General features: G+C 44.8%; 1 protein-coding gene across 1 annotated transcript in view; it reads right to left on the reverse strand.

Annotated features, from left to right (window-relative positions):
* Positions 1 to 1,676: 1,676 nt before the first annotated feature.
* The window catches only part of LOC124117927 (glutathione hydrolase 1 proenzyme-like), a 38,835-nt gene continuing 20,562 nt past the window's right edge, over positions 1,677 to 19,949 (reverse strand). The window contains exons 6-12 of the mRNA XM_048395770.1: positions 17,472 to 17,632; positions 16,280 to 16,429; positions 8,372 to 8,508; positions 7,901 to 8,088; positions 7,356 to 7,596; positions 5,913 to 6,026; positions 1,677 to 1,973 (exon numbers count right to left, since the gene is read on the reverse strand). Coding sequence (XP_048251727.1) covers positions 1,830 to 1,973; positions 5,913 to 6,026; positions 7,356 to 7,596; positions 7,901 to 8,088; positions 8,372 to 8,508; positions 16,280 to 16,429; positions 17,472 to 17,632 — 1,135 coding nt within the window. The 3' untranslated portion in view covers positions 1,677 to 1,829. The remainder of the gene's footprint in view (positions 1,974 to 5,912; positions 6,027 to 7,355; positions 7,597 to 7,900; positions 8,089 to 8,371; positions 8,509 to 16,279; positions 16,430 to 17,471; positions 17,633 to 19,949) is intronic.

The raw sequence follows: 19,949 nt of genomic DNA on the forward strand, positions 1-19,949 counted from the left end.
ACCCGAGAGAGTTTTCCCGAGCATTAATGATGATGCTGTAGTTCATGTCTCTTCTGGAAACATGGACTATGTTGGATGTTATAAAGGTCCAAACAAGAGTTCAAAAACAACCTTTACTGGTCGTCCAGGCAGTACTCTACTGCTCCAGTTCGATTATTTACAGACCACCTTCATAGACCTGGAATATGTCCTATTGTGGCGTTAGACAACCAACAAACGTACAGAACAATCTTGTGAACAGAGAACAATATGCTGTATTTGTGTAGGTGTCTGACACTGTTTACCTTGCAGACATATGTATTCAGCAGAAACCTACAATATTTACACCAGAATTGTCGACAATAACCCTTGCACATTTCCGCTCCCACTGGCTGCTTCTGTTGGTTCAAGGCTTGGCATACAATGACGATTTCACGGACACAGGCAAGAAGGACGACATTGATATGATTTGGTGCCATCTTTTGTCTCTATACAACCTTGGACAGAAACACGACAGAGACACAATGCTGCTTATAGAACCAGACCAGTTCCATCCAGTAATGCGTAAATAATCTATATTGTTGAAGTGATAAAGGTGATCAATATATCCACGAGGAGACCGACATCAGTTCCAACTCAATGATCTCTTTTAGAAAGTGACAGTTTTGGAAATTACTACTGAATAGTTTATATTTATTGTCGAAACCATTCACACACACATGACCAGTGAAGCTAAAAGTCTGAGAATAAAGATCACGCCTTCAGAAATGTATTCTTAGTTGCTTAATGGTTCTGCTTATTCTATTTCGAACCAATGTTTGTAGCACAGGGCAGAGCGGGTATGTTCAGCTGAGTGTATTTCAATAACAGACAAATATATGCGAGCCTTTGGCGAGAGTAATAACCTGAGGGCCAACAGAAAGTATGCTGAGTTGGGTTTATAATGCAGTTGCATATTGAAAGAGCTGTTGTTAAATTTGATAATGTCTATTTAATAAGCACTCGTTGCTGCAACAGATTGAAGAAAGTAAAAAGAAGAGTGAGTGAGTATGGTTTTACGCCGCTTTAGCAATGTTGCATCAATATCACGGCTGGGGGCAACATAAATGGGCTTCACACTGTATCCATATGGAGAATCGAATCGAACTAGGGTCTCCGGCGTGACGGCTTTAACCTGTGGGCTACCCCACCGTTCTGTGTAATAGTGTATTGGTTCAATGGAGATGAGATGTTTGGAAAAGTTGTAAACGCAAGCTGAACAAAAGTGAAATATATTGATTTTCAAAAATAACACACTGAACATAATATCGGTAGCTTTCGATAAGTTTTTGTTTCCTTTGCTTCTCAGTTTACATAGTTTTTATTCCTAATATATGATATTTACGATACAGAAACGAACGAGGCTAAGAAGATCTTTATCATATCATGGATTTCTTAAAGTAATCAATGTTTACAAAACTATTTTTTTTCAATACAGTAACTTTAGAAACCGCGTATCAATACACTGCTTGGGTGGGCAGAACTCACTCACTCACTCACTCACTCACTCACTCACACACACCCAATCACCCAGCCACCCAACCACCCCCCTACACACCCGCTCACTCACTCACTCACTCACTCTATACGTTACTGACCAAGAAGCGAAGGAATATAAATTTCACCGTACATTTTATTGTTATATCGTTTGGTCGTCGTATACTTACAAAACCATTACATACATTCAAGGTCACAAAGGCAAAGAGAAACGTTTATGTAATGGGCATGTCAAATTGAACACGTTATACTCAGTAAGATGGCATTGATTATTTCATCACATAACCGATTCCCAATTAATGTGGTTTCATTCACTAATATCCGTCTGGCTGGCCACCCTTTCGTAGATCACAAGCACTGTGCCTCATGTTGTCCTTGACCCTGACTATATTGACAACTGATGTGAGTCCGTAGCCTGTGACGTTGTGGCCTTTAGCAATGAGACCATTCAGCACTGCCTGCATTGGAATAAGATATGGAATATCGATGACGATAGAATCTAAGGACCGGAACACTGTTGCTCTTAAGAAAAGATAACATCTTAAACGTTAACAACAATTCCCTGATTCGCCTGGAAAGCTGCCTTCAAAGAGTCACCCTCAATATATAGTGGGGGACATCTCACATGTTGAACTTCCTCAATATACACTGTGACACACATATGCATGTGATAAACCTCACCTGTTGAACGTCCTCCTCAATACACACAGTGACACACATATGCATGTGATTAACCTCACCTGTTGAACGTCCTCCTCAATACACACAGTGACACACATATGCATGTGATAAACCTCACCTGTTGATCGTCCTCCTCAATACACAAAGTGACACACATATGCATGTGATAAACCTCACCTGTTGAACGTCCTCCTCAATACACACAGTGACACACATATGCATGTGATAAACCTCACCTGTTGAACGTCCTCCTCAATACACACAGTGACATTCATATGCATGTGATAAACCTCACCTGTTGAACGTCCTCCTCAATACACACAGTGACACACATATGCATGTGATAAACCTCACCTGTTGAACGTCCTCCTCAATACAGAAAGTGACACACATATGCATGTGATAAACCTCACCTGTTGAACGTCCTCCTCAATACACACAGTGACATTCATATGCATGTGATAAACCTCACCTGTTGAACGTCCTCCTCAATACACAAAGTGACACACATATGCATGTGATAAACCTCACCTGTTGAACGTCCTCCTCAATACACACAGTGACACACATATGCATGTGATAAACCTCACCTGTTGAACGTCCTCCTCAATACACACAGTGACACACATATGCATGTGATAAACCTCACCTGTTGAACGTCCTCCTCAATACACAAAGTGACACACATATGCATGTGATAAACCTCACCTGTTGATCGTCCTCCTCAATACACACAGTGACACACATATGCATGTGATAAACCTCACCTGTTGAACGTCCTCCTCAATACACAAAGTGACACACATATGCATGTGATAAACCTCACCTGTTGAACGTCCTCCTCAATAAACAAAGTGACACACATATGCATGTGATAAACCTCACCTGTTGAACGTCCTCCTCAATACACACAGTGACACACATATGCATGTGATAAACCTCACCTGTTGAACGTCCTCCTCAATACACACAGTGACACACATATGCATGTGATAATCCTCACCTGTTGAACGTCCTCCTCAATACACACAGTGACACACATATGCATGTGATAAACCTCACCTGTTGAACGTCCTCCTCAATACAGAAAGTGACACACATATGCATGTGATAAACCTCACCTGTTGAACGTCCTCCTCAATACACACAGTGACACACATATGCATGTGATAAACCTCACCTGTTGAACGTCCTCCTCAATACACAAAGTGACACACATATGCAAGTGATAAACCTCACCTGTTGAACGTCCTCCTCAATACACAAAGTGACACACATATGCATGTGATAAACCTCACCTGTTGAACGTCCTCCTCAATACACAAAGTGACACAAATATGCATGTGATAAACCTCACCTGTTGATCGTCCTCCTCAATACACACAGTGACACACATATGCATGTGATAAACCTCACCTGTTGAACGTCCTCCTCAATACACAAAGTGACACACATATGCATGTGATAAACCTCACCTGTTGAACGTCCTCCTCAATACACAAAGTGACACACATATGCATGTGATAAACCTCACCTGTTGAACGTCCTCCTCAATAGACACAGTGACACACATATGCATGTGATAAACCTCACCTGTTGAACGTCCTCCTCAATACACACAGTGACACACATATGCATGTGATAATCCTCACCTGTTGAACGTCCTCCTCAATACACACAGTGACACACATATGCATGTGATAAACCTCACCTGTTGAACGTCCTCCTCAATACAGAAAGTGACACACATATGCATGTGATAAACCTCACCTGTTGAACGTCCTCCTCAATACACACAGTGACACACATATGCATGTGATAAACCTCACCTGTTGAACGTCCTCCTCAATACACAAAGTGACACACATATGCATGTGATAAACCTCACCTGTTGAACGTCCTCCTCAATACACAAAGTGACACACATATGCATGTGATAAACCTCACCTGTTGAACGTCCTCCTCAATACACACAGTGACACACATATGCATGTGATTAACCTCACCTGTTGAACGTCCTCCTCATTACACAAAGTGACACACATATGCATGTGATAAACCTCACCTGTTGAACGTCCTCCTCAATACACACAGTGACACACATATGCATGTGATTAACCTCACCTGTTTATCGTCCTCCTCAATACACACAGTGACACACACATGCATGTGATAAACCTCACCTGTTGATCGTCCTCCTCAATACACACAGTGACACACATATGCACGTGATTAACCTCACCTGTTGAACGTCCTCCTCAATACACAAAGTGACACACATATGCATGTGATAAACCTCACCTGTTGAACGTCCTCCTCAATACACACAGTGACACACATATGCAAGTGATTAACCTCACCTGTTGATCGTCCTCCTCAATACACACAGTGACACACATATGCATGTGATAAACCTCACCTGTTGAACGTCCTCCTCAATACACACAGTGACACACATATGCATGTGATAAACCTCACCTGTTGAACGTCCCCCTCAATACACACAGTGACACACATATGCATGTGATAAACCTCACCTGTTGAACGCCCTCCTCAATACACACAGTGACACACATATGCATGTGATAAACCTCACCTGTTGAACGTCCTCCTCAATACACACAGTGACACACATATGCATGTAATAAACCTCACCTGTTGAACGTCCTCCTCAATACACAAAGTGACACACATATGCATGTGATAGACCGCACCTGTTGAACGTCCTCCTCAATACACACAGTGACACACATATGCATGTGATAAACCTCACCTGTTGAACGTCCTCCTCAATACAGAAAGTGACACACATATGCATGTGATAAACCTCACCTGTTGAACGTCCTCCTCAATACACAAAGTGACACACATATGCATGTGATAAACCTCACCTGTTGAACGTCCTCCTCAATACACACAGTGACACACATATGCATGTGATAAACCTCACCTGTTAAACGTCCCCCTCAATACACAAAGTGACACACATATGCATGTGATTAACCTCACCTGTTGAACGTCCTCCTCAATACACAAAGTGACACACATATGCATGTGATAAACCTCACCTGTTGAACGTCCTCCTCAATACACACAGTGACACACATATGCATGTGATAAACCTCACCTGTTGAACGTCCTCCTCAATACACACAGTGACACACATATGCAAGTGATAAACCTCACCTGTTGAACGTCATCCTCAATACACACAGTGACACACATATGCAAGTGATTAACCTCACCTGTTGATCGTCCTCCTCAATAGACACAGTGACACACATTTGCATGTGATAAACCTCACCTGTTGAACGTCATCCTCAATACACACAGTGACACACATATGCATGTGATAAACCTCACCTGTTGAACGTCCTCCTCAATACACACAGTGACACACATTTGCATGTGATAAACCTCACCTGTTGAACGTCCTCCTCAATACACACAGTGACACACATATGCAAGTGATAAACCTCACCTGTTGAACGTCCTCCTCAATAGACACAGTGACACACATTTGCATGTGATTAACCTCACCTGTTGATCGTCCTCCTCAATAGACACAGTGACACACATATGGAAGTGATTAACCTCACCTGTTGAACGTCCTCCTCATACACAATGTAACACACATTTGCATGTGATAAACCTCACCTGTTGAACGTCTGCCTCAATACACACAGTGACACACATATGCATGTGATAAACCTCACCTTTGGAAAGCCATCTTCAACTGATAATGTGGACGGCAAAAGCTGGTGATGAAGACGTTTGTGGTCCAGGGCTTCTCCGGCACCCTGCCCAAACTTGAGGGTATGTAGTGTTACCTATACAGAAACAAACGTGAAGACGGGTGCATCTGAAATATATTCTGTCAGTGACACGTCATGATTGATGTGCATCAATGTTCTGCAGTGTCACAAAATTGTTAAGGTGTATGTGCAACATATTCCGTCAGTGATTTAACTTCTTTCAGTGGCATTTAGACGTTGGTGTGATGAAGTAAGACAAGTTCTATGGATGAACATCTTCTTTATAACAATTAGTGCGACGTTTCGGTGTAGATCCTGACACCTTCCTCAAGCAAGTGATGTCACTTACTTGATAAAGGTGTTAGGATCTACACCGAAACGTCGCACTTATTGTAATAAAGAAGTTGTTCATCCTTTGTGATTTAACATCGTTAATTATCATGTGCACACCAATCATCAGTGATAACCGGAGTTACATTATGGCTGGACCAACCAGTCACTGCGCAGTCCAATCAAGAGCGCTGAACGAACCAGACGTCCGGTTCGTAAATAACATGGACTTTAACATGCATATTCCAGGATTTGCAAAGCATGTGTCCCGCCAACTCGGCATCGATAGATGTTTTGCAATTCTTCATGTTTTCAATCAAGCTGCTCAAATGATTTGATGCACTTCGCAAAGGAAGACCCGTTTTTTCACAATATAAATCTTGATTATCGATGAGATTGTTTTGACGGGCGTCGCCATTTTGTACAATATATTTTGCCAAACTAACATTAATGTCAACATAAAGCGAGTGACTGAATGTTTGAGATTAAATCTTCCCTCTTGCTACTGCCAAGCTAGGATCTGAACACATCCCATTACGGGTCACGTCGGAACGCCCTCCCTTCTACCAATCAAAACGGCGCTTACTAGACAGTCGGAATGTGTTTCAAAGCCCAGTCCGGAATGAGGTGAGGTGAGATCAAATTGGGATTAACGTCGCCTTCAACATTATTGCACTTATATGGCTACGTGCATGTGAGCGCGTGTGTGTGTGTGTGTGTGTGTGTGTGTGTGTGTGTGTGTGTGTGTGTGTGTGTGTGTGTGTGTGTGTGTGTGTGTGTGTGTGTGTGTGTGTGTGTGTGTGTGTGCGTGAATGGGTGATGTCGAGTTTTGGTAACTCACTTCAATGGTAGGTACTAATCGGGGCGAACCAGGACTCGAACCCACGATCGAAGGTTGATGTTATGACAAGGGACGCAACTCTGCACAGCAAATTGCTGCGCCTTTGACGACTAAACCACCCGTGCCCCCATATGGTATTATAGTTTCGAGCCTGATTACACGTTTGCATGATTTTAGGTCTAAATCTGTAATGGTGATTCGTGTTTTGCTTGTGGTGGTGTACTTCAACATACCAATGCTGCAGCTGTTGTAATCTTTGGGCCACCAGCTCCTCCCAAAACCAAGATGACGTCACCGGAGTTATCTACCACAACAGTAGGACACATTGACGACAGAGGGCGCTTTCTGGGTTTGATATAATTGGCGGGTGATGCTGGCACACCGTACACGTTGACAGTACCGGGTGTCGAGAAGTCGTCCATTTCATTGTTATAAATTATTCCTGTTGTCTTACCAAGAACTTTCGATCCAAAACTGAATAGGAAAGAAGTTGTAACATACATTATACATATGAATAATAAATGTCCTTTAATCTTTTAAACGGAACCTCAGAAAAATCAGATACAATAAGTTATCAGTATAAGAAAACATATACAGTCACACAACGTTATGTCGAACTTTGACGTGTCGAACTTACGGTTGTCTCGAAGTAAAACAGTCCCTGCTCGTTTCTTCTTCGATCAGTGATACCCCCAGCGTTCGCCAAAGGGGTAAAAATATGTTTTTCACCATTGTTTGCCTTACATCTTAAAACTGATCGATGTCAAGTTGGACTCACAAGTAATTTATGGTTGATGTTATCGCAACGGCGTTTCCCTCCGCATCTACAACAGAGAGGTGCGTGGTTCCTTGGTCTAGCGCACTGGAGAAGGTAGCACCATAGTACTTGGCGTCGTGAGTTGCTGCGTCATCAATCTTGGCCCGGGTAGAATCTCCAAATTCCCGAGATGTCATGTTTTTCATCAACTTAAACACGATCACAAACACAGATGACATTAAAGAGGCATTCCAGTCGGAATTACATGCAGGTGAATTGCCATTTTCGCATGTTTGTTTGGCCATAACGGGCGACTAATGGGATCGGGTGGTCAGACTCACTGACTTGTTATATGCACGTCATCGTATCCAAATTATGTAGTTCGATACTCATGAATGGAATGTCTGGTCCAGATTCGATTATGTACAGACCGCCGTCAATGAGCTGGGATATTGCTGAGTGCGGCGTTAAACAAGAAACAAACAAACTTACATCTGCCACGTCTTCAAAATCTTCATCACCAAGTTCTGATCTTTTGGCATATGCGAACTTGAAAGCCTCCACTATTCTGTGGTATGTCAGTATGCTGTTGTCATCATTCGAGACACTTTCACTCGTGAAGTTGTACCCTGCAAATGTAACTTGATATATACACACTGGGGCACGATGCCAGCTAACAATATTACATGTTACAGGCATTCATGAAGTGCAGACTATTTAATAGGTGGCCATCATCTAACTTCATGTCACGTCTAAAGTACACCTTTGAACAGGCTTGACATATCATGCTACTAAAACATCATCGTATTCAATGTTTAAAGCTATTTTTTAACACAGGAGTACCCCAATAGCATATCAGTCAGAAATCTAAAGTGGCCCTGGCTCAGTTTTGATGTTTTTGTTTCTATTTCGATGTTTTTTTTCAGATCAATTGCATTTAGAAACTGGTAGACATGTTAATATACCAAAAAGTGGTCGATTATGTATATGTTGTAATTCTTTATATATTAAGGATGAATATCTATTCCTACTAGTTTGCTATGCACTATAACAGTTACGTACAAAATATATACAAGACACCATTAGCCTTCCTCCTAATAAGCGGTACTTGATTTCAAAATCTAGCTATGCACCTTTATCGTGATAACACCTACGTTAAACAATTGTATGTATGTATGTATGTGTGTGTGTGTGTGTGTGTGTGTGTGTGTGTGTGTGTGTGTGTGTGTGTGTGTGTGTGTGTGTGTGTGTGTGTGTGTGTGTGTGTGTGTGTGTGTGTGTGTGTGTGTGTGTGTATGTATGTATGTATGTGGGTGGTTGGATGGGTGGGTATGTGGGTAGGTAGGTATGTGGGTAGGTGGGAAGGTAGGTAGGTAGGTAGGTAGGTAGGTAGGTAGGTAGGTAGGTAGGTAGGTAGGTAGGTAGGTAGGTAGGTAGGTAGGTAGGTAAGTAGGTAGGTAGGTAGGTATCTTCGGAGCACAAAGCTTCAATTCATATCTATTACGCAGATACATGGCATCCAACATTTTCGAACTACAACTGTTTATGTCATATCTGCAGTCAGTGACGATGCGGATTACACAGAGCCATAGATAAACCACCCATGCATGGTTAGCATAGTGAAGCTGTACAAGGTATACGGCCAGGGTTGTACGCCTTTTCAGAATAAAGAACGATTTGTCTGCAGCAGTTAATGAAAACATCCTGCCTCTACCATAAACTCCAACTGGGTGGTGGCTTTTCTTTTGTGATAAGTGTCACTGTTTCATTGTGTTTCATATTGGAACAGCTTAACCTACTGATGACTAAATGTGAATAGTTTGACTGAAAGGGCGGACAATCGGTCGAAGCAGCACCTCGCTATGTTTCGTGAGAGAATATGTTTCTGTTAAATCGTGTATGTACGATTACAAATCACAGACTAATTCTTTTTGACTAGCAATAATAGTTCGCGTTATTGTGCATATTGTGGCTGGTGCTACGTTAAAACAGAACATGCTTTCCCTTTTCGGGAGCACCTGGTGTCATCACTGATATTTAGTGATCTTTTATATAATTTTCACCAGTGTTTTGCCTTTTACACCCAGTTTCGGCAGATAATGGAGACTGATTATTTTCTGGCGTTTTGTAAATATCCTGTCTCTCGAGGACGGTATCGCGTTCTACTTGACTGTTCATTCTACTTCCCATTGAGGTGAAAATATATCCTTGTTTGTTAGATTAATGAGCCAAATATTATAGAATTCCAGTAGTTAGTATAAAGACAAGTGAGTTATACATAGAGAAACGAACCCGAGTGTCTTTTGATATCAAATATATGAACAGGAGTAGATAAAAGTGGCAAAACTCCGAGGCTTGCCGGGGATTTTTTCCACTTTTATCAACAAGTGTTGATGTATTTGATATCAAAAGACATGATGGTGAGATTTTATTTATCATCCTACATCAATCTTCCAACTTCTTCAGTTTGTAAAGCAGTGTCTTTAGTGTTCTTCAAAGCATTGTGATGCAATTTCATTGCAGCGATATCTACACTGTAGATATCGCTTGATCTCACCCAAGCGACATCTCCTGAGGGAGCCAGTTTTTGATAATAACAAACACGCCCATCTTCATAAGCCACGCATTGATGTATAGAAACAAAGTTAAAATGTATGTGACGTCTCTGTACTAAAGGTACTATAGGACTATAGGACTTTTGACTTAGTGTTTGATCATGAATAAAGAATGAAAAGAAGACTATACCGTCTAGGACATTGGGGACAATGATGACATATCGCCTGGACATTGAGAAAGGAGCCATATCGTCTAGGACATTGGGGACAATGATGACATACCGTCTTGGACATTGGTGACAAGGCCATACCGTCTAGGGCATTAAGGACAAGGCCATACAGACTAAGACATTGGAGACCAGGCCATACCGTCTAGGACATTGAGGGTAAGGCCATACCTTCTAGGACATTGGAGACCAGGCCATACCGTCTTGGACATTGGTGACAAGGCTATACCGTCTAGGACATTGAGGACCGGGCCATACCGTCTTGGACATTGGTGACAAGGCTATACCGTCTAGGACATTGAGGACAAGGCCATACCGTCTTGAACATGGAGACCAGGCAATACCGTCTAGGACATTGGGGACAAGGCCATACCTTCTAGGACATTGGAGACCAGGCCATACCGTCTTGGACATTGGAGACCAGGCCATACCGTCTAGGAAATTGAGGACAAGGCCATACCTTGTAGGACATTGGGGACAAGGCTATACCGTCTAGGACATTGAGGACAAGGCCATACCGTCTAGGACATTGGAGACCAGGCCATACCGTCTAGGACATTGGGGACATGGCAATACCGTCTAGGACATTAAGGGTAAGACCATACCTTCTAGGACATTGGACACCAGGCCATACCGTCTTGGACATTGGAGACCAGGCCATACCGTCTAGGACATTGAGGACAAGGCCATACCGTCTGGGACATTGGAGACCAGGCCATACCGTCTAGGACATTGGAGACCAAACCATACCGTCTACGACATTGAGGACAAGGCCATACCGTCTAGGAGGTTGGGGACAAGGCAATACCGTCTAGGACATTGAGGACAAGGCATTACCATCTAGGACATTGAGGACAAGGCAATACCGTCTTGGACATTGGAGACCAGGCCATACCGTTTAGGACATTGGAGACCAGGCCATACCGTCTAGGACATTAAGGGTAAGACCATACCATCTAGGACATTAAGGGTAAGACCATACCGTCTTGGACATTAGAGACCAGGCCATACCGTCTTGGACATTAGAGACCAGGCCATATCGTCTAGGACATTGGGGACAAGGCAAAACCGTCTTGGACATTAGAGACCAGGCCATACCGTCTTGGACATTAGAGACCAGGCCATACCGTCTAGGACATTGGGGACAAGGCCATACCGTCGAGGACATTGGAGACCAGGCCATACCGTCTTGGACATTAGAGACCAGGCCATACCGTCTAGGACATTGGGGACAAGGCCATACCGTCTAGGACATTGGAGACCAGGCCATACCTTCTAGGACATTGGTGACAAGGCCATACCGTCTAGGACATTGGAGACCAGGCCATACCGTCTAGGACATTGGAGACCAGGCCATACCTTCTAGGACATTGGAGCCCAGGCAATACCGTCTAGGAGATTGGGGACAAGGCCATACCGTCTAGGACAATGGGGACATGGCCATACCGTCTAGGACATTGGAGACCAGGCCATACCGTCTAGGACATTGTGGACAAGGCAATACCGCCTAGGACATTGAGGATAAGGCCATACCGTCTAGGACATTGGAGACCAGGCCATACCGTCTAGGACATTGAGGATAAGGCCATACCGTCTAGGACATTGGGGACAAGGCAAGACCGTGTAAGACATTAAGGGAAAGACCATACCTTCTAGGACATTGGAGACCACGCCATACCGTCTAGGACATTGGGGACAAGGCCATACCGTCCAGAACATTGGGGGCAAGGCCATACCGTCTTGAACATTGAGGACAAGGCCATACCGTCATGGACATTGGGGAGAAGGCAATACCGTCTAGGACATTAAGGGTAAGACCATACCTTCTAGGACATTGGAGACCAGGCCATACCGTCTAGGACATTGAGGATAAGGCCATACCGTCTAGGACATTGGGGACAAGGCCATACCGTCGAGGACATTGGTGACAAGGCTATACTGTCTAGGACATTGGGGACAAGGCAAGACCGTGTAAGACATTAAGGGAAAGACCATACCTTCTAGGACATTGGAGACCACGCCATACCGTCTAGGACACTGGGGACAAGGCCATACCGTCCAGAACATTGGGGGCAAGGCCATACCGTCTTGAACATTGAGGACAAGGCCATACCGTCATGGACATTGGGGAGAAGGCAATACCGTCTAGGACATTAAGGGTAAGACCATACCTTCTAGGACATTGGAGACCAAGCCATACCGTCTTGGACATTGAGGACAAGGCCATACCGTCTAGGACATTGGGGACAAGGCCATACCGTCTAGGACATTGGAGACCAGGCCATACCGTCCAGGACATTGGGGACAAGGCAATACCGTCTAGGACATTAAGGGTAAGACCATACCTTCTAGGACATTGGACACCAGGCCATACCGTCTTGGACATTGGAGACCAGGCACTACCGTCTAGGACATTGGGGACAAGGCAATACCGTCTAGGACATTGGAGACCAGGCCATACCGTCTAGGACATTGGAGACCAGGCAATACCGTCTAGGACATTGAGGACAAGGCCATACCGTCTAGGACATTGGGGACAAGGCAATACCGTCTTGGACATTGAGGACAAGGCCATACCGTCTTGGACATTGGAGACCAGGCCATACCGTCTAGGACATTGGAGACCAGGCCATACCGTCTAGGATATTGGGGACAAGGCAATACCGTCTTGGACATTGGTGAGAAGGCTATATCATCTAGGACATTGAGGACAAGGCCATACCGTCTAGGACATTGGAGACAAGGCCATACCGTCTAGGACATTGGAGACCAGGCCATACCTTCTAGGACATTGGAGCCCAGGCAATACCGTCTAGGAGATTGGGGACAAGGCCATACCGTCTAGGACATTGGGGACATGGCCATACCGTCTAGGACATTGGAGACCAGGCCATACCGTCTAGGACATTGGGGACAAGGCAATACCGTCTAGGACATTAAGGGTAAGACCATACCATCTAGGACATTGGAGACCAGGCCATACCGTCTTGGACATTGGTGACCAGGCCATACCGTCTAGGACATTGGGGAGAAGGCAATACCGTCTAGGACATTGGACACCAGGCCATACCTTCTATGACATTGGAGCCCAGGCACTACCGTCTAGAACATTGAGGACAAGGCAATACCGTCTTGGACATTTAGGACAAGGCCATATCGTCTAGGACATTGAGGGTAAGGCCATACCTTCTAGGACATTGGAGATCAAGCCATACCGTCTTGGACATTGGGGACAAGGCAATACCATCTAGGACATTGGAGACCAGGCCATACCTTCTAGGACACTGGGGACAAGGCCATACCTTCTTGAACATTGAGGACAAGGCCATACCGTCTAGGACATTGGGGACAAGTCAATACCGTCTAGGACATTAAGGGTAAGACCATACCATCTAGGACATTGGAGACCAGGCCATACCGTCTAGGATATTGGAGACCAGGCCATACCGTCTAGGACATTGGGGACAAGGCGATACCGTCTTGAACATTGAGGACAAGGCCATACCGTCTTGGACATTGGGGACAAGGCAATACCGTCTAGGACATTAACGGTAAGACCATACCTTCTAGGACATTGGGGACAAGGCAATACCGTCTTGGACATTGGGAACAAGGCAATAACTTCTAGGACATTGGAGACCAGGCCATATCGTCTAGGACATTGGGGACAAGGCAATACCGTCTAGGACATTGGGGACAAGGCAATACCGTCTAGGACATTGGGGATAAGGCCATACCGTCTAGGACATTGGAGACCAGGCCATACCGTCTAGGACATTGAGGATACGGCCATACCGTCTAGGACATTGGGGACAAGGCCATACCGTCTAGGACATTGGTGACAAGGCTATACCGTCTAGGACATTGGGGACAAGGCAAGACCGTGTAAGACATTAAGGGAAAGACCATACCTTCTAGGACATTGGAGACCACGCCATACCGTCTAGGACATTGGGGACAAGGCCATACCGTCCAGAACATTGGGGGCAAGGCCATACCGTCTTGAACATTGAGGACAAGGCCATACCGTCATGGACATTGGGGAGAAGGCAATACCGTCTAGGACATTAAGGGTAAGACCATACCTTCTAGGACATTGGAGACCAAGCCATACCGTCTTGGACATTGAGGACAAGGCCATACCGTCTAGGACATTGGGGACAAGGCTATACCGTCTAGGACATTGAGGACAAGGCCATACCGTCTAGGACATTGGAGACCAGGCCATACCGTCTAGGACATTGAGGACAAGACAAAACCGTCGAGGACATTAAGGGTAATACCATACCTTCTAGGACATTGGACACCAGGCCATACCGTCTTGGACATTGGAGACCAGGCCCTACCGTCTAGGACATTGGGGACAAGGCCATACCGTCTAGGACATTGGAGACCAGGCCATACCGTCTAGGATATTGGGAACAAGGCAATACCGTCTTGGACATTGTTGAGAAGGCTATATCATCTAGGACATTGAGGACAAGGCCATAACGTCTAGGACATTGGAGACCAGGCCATACCTTCTAGGACATTGGAGCCCAGGCAATACCGTCTAAGAGATTGGGGACAAGGCCATACCGTCTAGGACATTGGGGACATGGCCATACCGTCTAGGACATTGGAGACCAGGCCATACCGTCTAGGACATTGGGGACAAGGCAATACCGTCTAGGACATTAAGGGTAAGACCATACCATCTAGGACATTGGAGACCAGGCCATATCGTCTTGGACATTTGAGACCAGGCCATACCGTCTAGGACATTGGAGACCAGGCCATACCGTCTAGGACATTGAGGACAAGGCCATACCGTCTAGGACATTGGGGGCAAGGCCATACCTTCTATGACATTGGGGACAAGGCCAACCGTCTTGGACATTGAGGACCAGGCCATATCGTCTAGGACATTGGGGACAAGGCCATACCATCTTAGACATTGAGGGTAAGGCCATACCGTCTAGGACATTGGGGACAAGGCTATACCGTCTAGGGCATTGAGGGTAATGCCATACCTTCTAGGACATTGAGGACAATGCAATGCCGTCTAGGGCATTGAGGGTAATGCCATACCTTCTATGACATTGAGGACAAGGGATACTGTCTAGGACATTGAGGGCAAGGACATACAGTCTAGGACATTGAAGGTAAGGGAATGCCGCCTAGGACATCGAGTGCATGGCCATACAGTCTAAGACATTAAGTGCAGGGCCATACGGTCTAGGTTATTTAGGGTAAGGCCACATAGTCTAGGAGATTGAGGGTAAGGCCATACCGTGTAGGACATTCAGGGTAAGGCCATACCGTCTAGGACATTAAAGGCAAGGCCATACCGTCTAGGACATTGAGTGCAAGGCCATACAGTCTAGGACATTAAAGGCAAGGCCATACCGTCAAGAACGTTGAGGTAAGGCCATACCGTACAGGACATTGAGGGCAATGCCATACAGTCTAGGACATTAAAGGCAAGGCCATACCGTCAAGAACGTTGAGGTAAGGCCATACCGTATAGGACATTGAGGGCAAGGCCATACAGTCTAGGACATTAAAGGCAAGGCCATACCGTCAAGGACATTAAGTGCAAGACCATACAGTCTAGGACATTAAAGGCAAGGCCATACCGTCTAGGACATTGAGGATGTATGCATACACAGCTCCACTTCCTGTTGCGGGCATTGAGTGCACTGTGTTGCCATCTCTCAGGGTGAAGGTAACTGGTGTTCGCCATGAGGCCGTATACCCAATCAGGTCTTCTTTTGATACGATGCCACCTGGAATGAACCACAGTTGAGAGAGATCGGACTTGTTGTGGTTTTAGCCTACTCAGAGATAACAAACGACACATTAACATTTATGCGTTGGAATACATCCTTCACCATTCTCCTCCATCACACCATTCAACACCATTCACCATTCTCCTCCATCTTATCAAACAACACCATTCACCAGTCTCCTCCATCACACCATTCAACACCTCTCAACATTCTCCACCATCAGACCATTCAATACCTCTCACCATTCACCTCCATCACACCATTCAACATCACAAACTATTCTTCTCCATCACACCATTCAACAACACTCACAACTCTCCTCCATCACACAATTCAACACCTCCCACCATTCTCCTCCACCTCATCATTCAACACTACAAACAATTCTTCTCCATCACACCATTCAACAACACTCAACTCTCTCCCCAATCACGCCATTCAACACCACTCACCCTTCTCCTCCATCAAACCATTGAACGACACTCATCACGTTCCTCCGCCACACAATTCAAGACCATTTTCCTACATCTCACCATTCAACACCATTCTCCTCAATCACACCATTCAACAACATTCTCCTCCATCTCACCATTCAACAACACTCAACACTCTCCCCATCACATTATTCAACATCACCCACCATTCTCCTCCATCTCACCATTCAACACCTTTCTCCTCGACCTCATCTTTCAACACCTCAGACCATTCTCCTCCATCACACCATTCAATACCATTTTCCTCCATCACACCATTCAACAACATTCAACACTCTCCCCATCACATCATTCAACATCACCCCTCATTTTCCTCCATCTCACCATTCAACACCATTTTCCTCCATCTCAGCATTCAACACCTTTCTCCTCCACCTCATCTTTCAACACCTCTGACCATTCTCCTCCATCTCACCATTCAACACCATTCTCCTCCATCGCACCTTTCAACACCATTCTCCTCCATCACACCTTTCAACATCACCAACCATTCACCTCTATCTCACCTATCTTCTCCCCTACCCCGCCCATTCAACAACACCCACCATTTTCCTTTATCTCAGTCACTATGGCATCAGTCAGGCTGCCGTTATAGAAGGCCGAGGCCCCTTCAGTAGCGACAGTCTCCAGGGTGTCTGCGAGTTTTGGATACTTGACCGTGTCTCCAGCCTTCACCATGGCACCAGTCGTATGGTTGAAGTACATTCTGGTGTGGAGTAATAAAACAGTTACAAAGTAATACAATAAAACGTTGACATATTCAGATGTAGGGTGGAAGTACATTCTGGTGTGGAGTAAATAAAACAGTTACAAAGTAATACAATAAAACGTTGACATATTCAGATGTAGGGTGGAAGTACATTATGGTGTTGAGTAATAAAACAGTTATGCAGTAATACAATAAAACTTTGACATATTCAGATGTAGGGTGGAAGTACATTCTGATGTGGAGTAAATAAAACAGTTACAAAGTAATACAATAAAACGTTGACATATTCAGATGTAGGGTGGAAGTACATTCTGGTGTGGAGTAAATAAAACAGTTACAAAGTAATACAATAACACGTTGACATATTCAGATGTAGGGTGGAAGTACATTATGGTATGGAGTAATAAAACAGTTATGCAGTAATACAATAAAACGTTGACATATTCAGATGTAGGGTGAAAGTACATTCTGGTGTGGAGTAAATAAAACAGTTACAAAGTAATACAATAAAACGTTGACATATTCAGATGTAGGGTGAAAGTACATTCTGGTGTGGAGTAATAAAACAGTTATGCAGTAATACAATAAAACGTTGACATATTCAGATGTACGGTGGAAGTACATTCTGGTATGGAGTAATAAAACAGTTTCGCAGTAGTACAATAAAACTTTGACATATTCAGATGTAGGGTGGAAGTCGATCTAGTATGGAATGATAAAAAAGCTACACAGTAAGACAATAAAACGTTGACATATTCAGATGTAGGGTGGAAGTCGATCTAGTATGGAATGATAAAACGGCTACACAGTAATACAATAAAACGTTGACATATTCAGATGTAGGGTGGAAGTCGATCTAGTATGGAATGATACAACAGCTACACAGTAAGACAATAAAACGTTGACATATTCAGATGTAGGTTTAAAGTTCATTCTGGTATACGTGAGGTGAAATTGGGTTTAACGTCGCGTCCAAGATTATTGCACCTATATAGCGACGTGCATGCACGTGTGTGTGTGTGTGTGGCTGTTTGTACTAGTCCGGACTGATGCCGATTTATAGTGCTAGCTCAATGAGATACCATGCCGCAGTTTAACATGGATACCCCACTCAGACACAGTATACTGACTCCGAGCCGACCAGTCCTTCTTTAAGGCCCTTAATGCCGAGCGCCAGGCAGGGTAAACAACAAGTACCATCTTTTAACGTCTTTTGGTATGACGCGGCCGGTTTTCGAACCCCGGACCTTCCGCCCTCCGGGCGGACGCTTTACCACAAGACCACGGAGGCGGCCATTCTGGTATAGAATAGTAAAACAGTTATGCACCAATAGAACAAAACATTGATATGTACAAATTGTTTGCAGCCTGAATGGACAACACGGCAACCCTCATCAAGCCAGAGTGAGTGAGTGAGTGAGTGAGTGAGTGAGTGAGTGAGTGAGTGAGTGAGTGAGTGAGTGAGTGAGTGAGTGAGTGAGTGAGTGAGTGAGTGAGTGAGTGAGTGAGTGAGTGAGTGAGTGAGTGAGTGAGTGAGTGAGTGAGTGAGTGAGTGAGTGAGTGAGTGAGTGAGTGAGTGAGTGAGTGAGTGAGTGAGTGAGTGAGTGAGTGAGTGAGTGAGTGAGTGAGTGAGTGAGTGAGTGAGTGAGTGAGTGAGTGAGTGAGTGAGTGAGTGAGTGAGTGAGTGAGTGAGTGAGTGAGTGAGTGAGTGAGTGAGTGAGTGAGTGAGTGAGTGAGTGAGTGAGTGAGTGAGTGAGTGAGTGAGTGAGTGAGTGAGTGAGTGAGTGAGTGAGTGAGTGAGTGAGTGAGTGAGTGAGTGAGTGAGTGAGTGAGTGAGTGAGTGAGTGAGTGAGTGAGTGAGTGAGTGAGTGAGTGAGTGAGTGAGTGAGTGAGTGAGTGAGTGAGTGAGTGAGTGAGTGAGTGAGTGAGTGAGTGAGTGAGTGAGTGAGTGAGTGAGTGAGTGAGTGAGTGAGTGAGTGAGTGAGTGAGTGAGTGAGTGAGTGAGTGAGTGAGTGAGTGAGTGAGTGAGTGAGTGAGTGAGTGAGTGAGTGAGTGAGTGAGTGAGTGAGTGAGTGAGTGAGTGAGTGAGTGAGTGAGTGAGTGAGTGAGTGAGTGAGTGAGTGAGTGAGTGAGTGAGTGAGTGAGTGAGTGAGTGAGTGAGTGAGTGAGTGAGTGAGTGAGTGAGTGAGTGAGTGAGTGAGTGAGTGAGTGAGTGAGTGAGTGAGTGAGTGAGTGAGTGAGTGAGTGAGTGAGTGAGTGAGTGAGTGAGTGAGTGAGTGAGTGAGTGAGTGAGTGAGTGAGTGAGTGAGTGAGT

The sequence above is a fragment of the Haliotis rufescens genome, unplaced genomic scaffold (genome assembly GCF_023055435.1).
Source record: "Haliotis rufescens isolate VD_foot unplaced genomic scaffold, xgHalRufe1.0.p SCAF_14, whole genome shotgun sequence".
NCBI classification, from domain to species: Eukaryota; Metazoa; Mollusca; class Gastropoda; order Lepetellida; family Haliotidae; genus Haliotis; species Haliotis rufescens.